Source organism: Teleopsis dalmanni, chromosome 1, assembly GCF_002237135.1.
Source record: "Teleopsis dalmanni isolate 2A chromosome 1, ASM223713v2, whole genome shotgun sequence".
NCBI classification, from domain to species: Eukaryota; Metazoa; Arthropoda; class Insecta; order Diptera; family Diopsidae; genus Teleopsis; species Teleopsis dalmanni.
In genome coordinates this window covers 174,556,262-174,563,236 of record NC_051846.1, presented here as the reverse complement: position 1 = coordinate 174,563,236, position 6,975 = coordinate 174,556,262, and the positions used below count along the sequence as shown (strand labels likewise).

Sequence of the window (6,975 nt, the reverse complement as noted above, 5' to 3'; positions counted from 1 at the left end):
GTTCTGTCAGTCTTTTATTGTATTTTTTTCTTATATTGTATAAAATTATAATTTGGTATGTTTTTACCAAAACCAGCCAAATGGCCAAAAGTACAAATACTTTACCTGGGTAAATAGGCTATAATGTATAAAATTTTTTTGTCATAGTTCGCAACTGGAATGTTTTTTTAAATTATTGCTTTTGCATTATTGAAAAAACGAAGACTTAAATTTTTACACATTTATTTAGTGATACTTTTATATGTATTGCGTTTAGGTTGCAGCTTGAATCATAATATTTATTATAATAAATAACATTTATTATGATTTCAATTGTAAACAAACCATTATATTGTTTATGCAGTCGAATCTTAAAACTTGGTAGATAGATATCTGAATTAAGAATTCAAAAAAATGAATTCAGCTGATCTATTTAGTTACTATTAAGGTGCATCCTCACCAAAGCGAACGAACGAATATTCGCAGGTAATCGTACTTGCAAAAGTTCGTTCGTTTATATATTTTGTGAGTCACAATAATCAATGATTTTTACTTTTTGTTGAATGGGAACACTGCATGCTCAGATACCTACTTGAGCCTTCAAATTTTTCTATATAAAATTATTTTGCATCGAATAAAGGTAACAACTAAAACAATATTATCATTTTCGCTTAATCTATTTTATATAACCCGTTTACTCTTATAAAATGTTTTGATTATTATATTATATAATTTTTCATACAATGTATATATGTATATAAATATGCAAAAGAGGTTTCATAAGTTTTAGTATGCATATGGCATTATTTTTTTTATTTGAATGCTGTTGATGAGCCCACAGTGCATTCGTTATTGTGAATTAAATTTTGACAGCTCACATAAATTGTAAACATCAATATTTAACAATTCAATACATAAGAATTTTTATTAAGTTTTAAAATGTTACCTATTACAAGCGCAACTTTAGATACATTTTGTCATGTTTGTATGCAGGATAGTAAAAGAAAATGTGATTTATTAGATATCAATCAAGAAACCAATCATCTGCGAATATTTCGGAAAATATGCAATTTTAAAACACACAGTGCTTATCCAAATAAGATCTGTAACAGCTGTGCTGTAAGAGTGCAAATATTTTATGAATTTCAACAAAGGTCCTTATGTAGCAGCATGGTATTAAAAGAGATTCTTTCAGAAAGACTTTCTGATAAAATGATTCATAACTTACAATTGTTTTGTAGAATTTGTCTCAAAAAGTTTAGATTTAAAAAGCCTAAAATTGGAAGTGGTGAAACTGTATACCCTAATACAATCGATGACTGCGTTGGTATTAAAATGGAAAAAGTTGTAAAAGGAACATATTATGATAGTTGTATATATCCAAAAAATATTTGTTTGCGCTGTAAAGCAAAATTGCAAAATTTTGCTGAGTTTAAGAATATAGCATGTGAGTCTTTAAATTATCTAGAAAACATTGTGGAAACTGCGAGTGATAATAATAAATTACATCGGGATAAAAACTTATCAAAGGTATATTGCGTTCATTTACATAAATATTTAAAAATGATTTTAATTTTCAAATTCAATAAAGGTTTCACAACTGTTTCTGGGAATTTTTGCGGAGCAATTACCATCATTACCAAGTAAAGAATCTAATTCAAACCAAGTCGATAGTTACCAAAATGAAAATAGTAACTGCACTGACGAAGGAATTATGCCTGTGGAAAAATATTTATCAGTTGCATCTATTGAACAAAACGACAAAACAAACTACGAAAATCTTGAAAAAGGTTTAGATAAAAAACATCTGAATGAAAAATTCTTAACTAAACAAATAAATAAACATAAAAATGCACTTGATATAAATTGTTTAACCAAAAATGTACACAAAAACAATATTTGTGATGAAAATGACAAGAAATTGAGACTGGAAAAGACTAGTCAAAAAACTAAAAAATCCTTCAAATGCGAAGAATGTGCTAAAATATTTCGAAGCAATTTAAAGTATGAAGCACATATAAATTTTGAACATAAAAGTGCAAATAAACCGTATATGTGTGAATATTGTCAAAATTCATACAGTTTATATAATAGTTTAATTCGACACACAAAAAATATACATACTCACGCAGATTCTAGAAAACGACCAAATGAAAAAGATTACATATGCGAACTATGTGCAAAGATATTTAAGAGAATATACAATTTAAATGATCATATTATGGCTATACATCAAGGACTGCGTCCTTATAAATGCCCACAATGTGATAAAACATTTAGTGCACGTAAAACATTAAAAGTACATGAATTAACCCATTCAGATCAAAAACAATTTTCATGTAAATTTTGTAATAAAACATTTCGACAAGCAACTCTTCTAAAGTATCATATAGAGCAACATATAACAAGTCCGGAACTGCTTTGTCCTATATGTAAACGAGCAAGAAAAAGTTTGGAGGATTTAAAAATACACTTAGAAGAACATCAGAAAAAAATGAGACATTTATGCACAAAATGTGGCAAACTGTTTAATAAAAAATCGAATATGCTGGCACACATAAAAAGAATACATTTAAAATGAAAATAAATAAAACTTAAAACAATTAATTAAATTTAAGAACGAATATTTTTTGAAAATAGTTATAAACTATTCTTTATAGTTTATATTAATTCGTAATTAACGTTAATGTAAAATCTATTTATTAACTTATTTATTTATTTGTTTGTTTGTTTAATTTATATAAATGCCTCCTTCTCGTTAATTATTTTTAAGTCAAATTATTATTATATTATTGCTTCACTATAAATAGTACCTATTCAAAGGTTGTACAACTAATTTTTATAAAAACCTGCCAAGAGGAAGTGAAAAAACTACGTAACATAAGCAAACATTTTTAAATCGGAAATGTATAAAATATAAATGCAACAAAACCATACCAACAGTTTTTATGTACTGATAAAACTAATGAACAAATTATATGTTTTTATTTTTATAACAAAATATATGAAAGATATATGAAATAAACATGTTTTATGATTAAAAAAAATGTATATTTTACGAAAATTTATTTTTATGCGGGTTGACACATTGGGTCCTTAATTCTTTTATTTTTACGAAAATCATTTTTGTTGCTTAACTGAATTTAAACTATAAAATATAAAAGTAACTTATTTATCATAATAAAAGGAAAAGTAGTATTTCTATAGCTAAGCATTTTTAATGGCATCCTTAATAGTATTCGATTCTCTTCTTGATCTTATCTGAGCTGTTCTTCTAATAAAGTAAATCTTAAGATCCCGAGTTCTATTTTCACGTCAACAGAGAAAAATAAGTCATGTGTTTATGTGTGGTTATGTGCTTGGCGGCCATCGCGTTAACAGTTGCAGAAGAATCCTGTATTTAACACTTGTAATATGAAAAGTTTTTGCGTTACAAGGATTTAAGTATATTTTTATATATAAATTTAATTTAAATATGATTAGTGTTTTAATATATTATGCTTAATAAATATATTTATCGACAAACTTAACAGAATTCAGAGGACGGCATGTGTAGGCATCACAGGAGCTTTTAGGACGACTCCTTCGGACGCCCTAAATGTGATGCTGCATTTGCTACCTATTGATCTTCACATTAAAAACATGGTTTGTAATAGCGCTGTAAGACTGAAAGTAACAGGCGTATGGTTAGAACGAACATATGGACATAGTCGGATTCTAGGTACAGTGCCAAATTGTCTGTATAGGATGACATCGGATTATCTGAATCCGTGTATAGACTTCGAAAGGAACTTCCAGACAATATTCCCTTCAAGAAATGAGTGGAAAAGGAAAAATTTCGAAGCAAATTACGATATCTCAATATATACAGATGGCTCGAAAATGAGCGGTGGGGCAGGAGCAGGAATCTTCGCACCATCTAAAAATATAAATATCTCTCTTAGGATACCTAATGAAGCTACGGTTTTTCAGGCTGAAATCCTAGCAATAAAAGAAGCCTGTCGGCAAATTGCAAGCCACATCGAGAACAGATGTAGTGTTGCTATTTTTATTGACAGCCAGGCAGCAATTAAAGCTCTTGAATCCTTTATAACAAAATCAAAAATAGTTAAAGAATGTAGAGAAGCAATCGACGAGCTAAACCGGTTGGCCGATATCACACTCATCTGGGTTCCTGGGCATAGGAACATCGTAGGGAATGAGAAAGCTGATAGTTTAGCCCGCTCTGGTGCCTCCCTAGATGCGTCACTGGCGGTATCAGTCTATATTACCCTGGAGACCATCAAAAGAAGTACCTTTCTTTACTTTCTGCAACTCGCCAATAACAGATGGAAAGCACTAAGGTCATGTGCAACTTCCAGGTTAACGTGGCCCACTTATAATAAAAATAAATCTCTGGAACTCATCAAAAAAGATCGCGTAAACACTGCAAGGCTTATCGCGGTTCTTACTGGTCATTGGTGGTTAGGAACTCACGCAGAGAAACTGCGTATTCCCCATAACTCTCACTGCAGAAGTTGTGGAAACCCGCGGGAGAAAGAAACAATAATACATTTTCTCTGTGAATGCCCAGCTCTAGCATCCAGAAGATATAGGTTTTTAGGAAAATACTTTTGTGATAGTTTATCAGACTGCTCAATGGTAAGGATGAAAGACCTGTTAAATTACCTAAATTCGGTGGGATGGATTTAGTCTCTACTCTTCTATACTAGGGTTCTTGCGAGGAATGTGGTAACAAAACGGCGAAAAATCGCTAATTGAGGTACATTTGAAGTTATCTTATGACCTGCCACTGCAACCAACCAACCAACCAAATATATTTATAATTATCCATATACAAAAATTTTTTATCGATATTAAAAGCGATAACAAAAGTTTTTGTGGAAGCATGGCAATCATGTCAATTTAATGCAATAAAGTAAATGTCAATTGTCATTCTTCGTTCATATATTTTTTAGGTAAAACAGTTTACAAAATATTAAATAGATTATATTTATTACGAATCAGTTGCTGGACATTAGTAGCATTTTAGAGTAGATGATGAATCCTTGCGCTGTGGCTACGCAACGCCCGGATATAGATGGCGATGACCGTTGGGCCAGTATTCATAAACGCTACCTAAGTGAATGCAGAGAAAAGGACCCAGACGTCATATTTTTGGGAGATTGCATATTTGCAACATTGTATGATACAGACACCTGGAATCAATATTTTGCTCCAATGCATTGTTTAAATTTTAGCATACGAAATGATCGTATAGAACATGTGCTGTGGCGTATTGAAAATGGAGAACTGGATAATGTTAAGCCGAAGGTGGGTGTGGCTAAATAAATTACTTTTAATGTTATATTAATGTTTTCTTCTTTTACAGATAGTAGTTTTACATGTTGGCACAAATAATGTGGATAACAGTGCAGCAGAAATAGCTGATGGCATTCTTGAAATAGTTAATAAAATAAGAACAAAATTACCAGATGTATATATTGTCTTACCGGTGAGAGAAAAAATTTTGAGTGCTTTTTTTATATTTTCATATAATTAGTGTGGTAAAATATTGAAAACTAAATTTCATTTAACTCTTTTTTTTTTGTGTTAATATAATATAAATTTTCTTTAACAGACAATTTTACCACGCGGTCAACATCCTAATAAGTTACGCGAAAAATTTTCTGAAGTAAATAGTATCGTTAAAGAAAAGGTGGTTGCGCTCAATAGAATACAAACTGTTTGCATAGGCAAGGACTTAATACAAATTGATGGCACAATAAGTCATCATGATATGTTTGATTATAAAAATCTAACGAATACTGGAGCAAAAAAAGTATTTGAGCCTGTACATGATTTGCTATCACAAATCTTAAACGAAAATGAACAAGAAAAGGACTTAACCCCATCGGAATAGCTTAAGTGATCATGAAGTAAACTCTAATGACTACGAAATCTTAGATTTTTTTTGGCTTCTCATATTTTGATATTGCTTATATTATGTTTATTACCTATGTTTATTATTTTAATCATTTCCAAAGAATTTAAGTCTGCTTTAAATAACATAAACGTATTGCCTCTAGGATTTAAAACATAAATCAATCATTCCAATGAATTTTTTTAACTCGAATCATGAATATCATATATTGAATACATGTAATTTAATTTAAAAAGAAAACGGTTAAAAATAAATATATTTTATATGGATAATAAAATAGGATTTTTTTTTAAACGTGAAAAGAAATTTACAATTATAAATAACAAAAAAATTATTTTAAGGAGTTTACTTACTGTGGTAAATTAGAGCCAAAGACATAGAATGGATTCGAAACGCAATCTTATTACGTCCTTGAAATAGCCGTTTTCATAGACGGCCGAGTGGCGCTCATCTCTCCAAATCAAGTAAGGAAACCAAAGTACGCGTTCATATTAGTTGTACATTTATATTATGAGAGATGTTCGCTTAATCTCGAGTGGAAAAATTATTTGACCGCTTAGGGAGCGGTTGCTAGACCAGTAAAATTGATAAATATATGAATATCCATAACATAATATATTCCTAATCCCCGTTAGAGTGCAAATGGAAAAAAAAACTGCACAAGGCTAACATAGTGTTATAGTACTATAAACACTGCCTTAACAATATTCATAATAAGATAATATTGTATATGAGTTATCTAACTCAAGTTGAACTGGTTTAAATATTCCAGTCTCATTCTATATTTCAATAAATCAAACCAGGAGAGAATATATCACGCTTAGTTGGCATTATTTATCAGCGATTTAATACAATTGATAGTTGCTGCTGCCCAGACAGGAAACTTCATTTTGCATTTTTGATAGGATCGTCTTTACATTAGAGTTAGTCCGCAACTTAAACTCCACCGCACTTGAAATAATTATTAATCTTCTGATTTTAGATAATCAGTTTAATTTAAAGAGTCAATTTATATGAATTTTAACTGTTTCAATATTTATTTCATTTTTTCAGTTTTTTTTACACACATATAC

At 29.9% G+C, this 6,975-nt stretch overlaps 2 protein-coding genes across 2 annotated transcripts; both read left to right on the top strand.

Annotated features, from left to right (window-relative positions):
• The first annotated feature begins 893 nt into the window (after positions 1–893).
• LOC119666748 (zinc finger protein 836-like) lies at positions 894–2,560 on the top strand. The gene is made up of 3 exons (XM_038076031.1): positions 894–1,152; positions 1,221–1,509; positions 1,571–2,560. The coding sequence occupies exons 2-3, from the start codon at positions 1,315–1,317 to the stop codon at positions 2,558–2,560; spliced, it is 1,185 nt and encodes a 394-aa protein (XP_037931959.1). The 5' UTR covers positions 894–1,152; positions 1,221–1,314.
• A 2,331-nt stretch (positions 2,561–4,891) lies between these two features.
• Positions 4,892–6,144, top strand: LOC119670279 (platelet-activating factor acetylhydrolase IB subunit beta homolog). The gene is made up of 3 exons (XM_038080479.1): positions 4,892–5,292; positions 5,351–5,473; positions 5,600–6,144. Exons 1-3 carry the CDS (start codon positions 5,017–5,019, stop codon positions 5,879–5,881), a joined length of 681 nt encoding a protein of 226 aa, XP_037936407.1. The 5' UTR covers positions 4,892–5,016; the 3' UTR covers positions 5,882–6,144.
• The last annotated feature ends 831 nt before the right edge of the window (positions 6,145–6,975 follow it).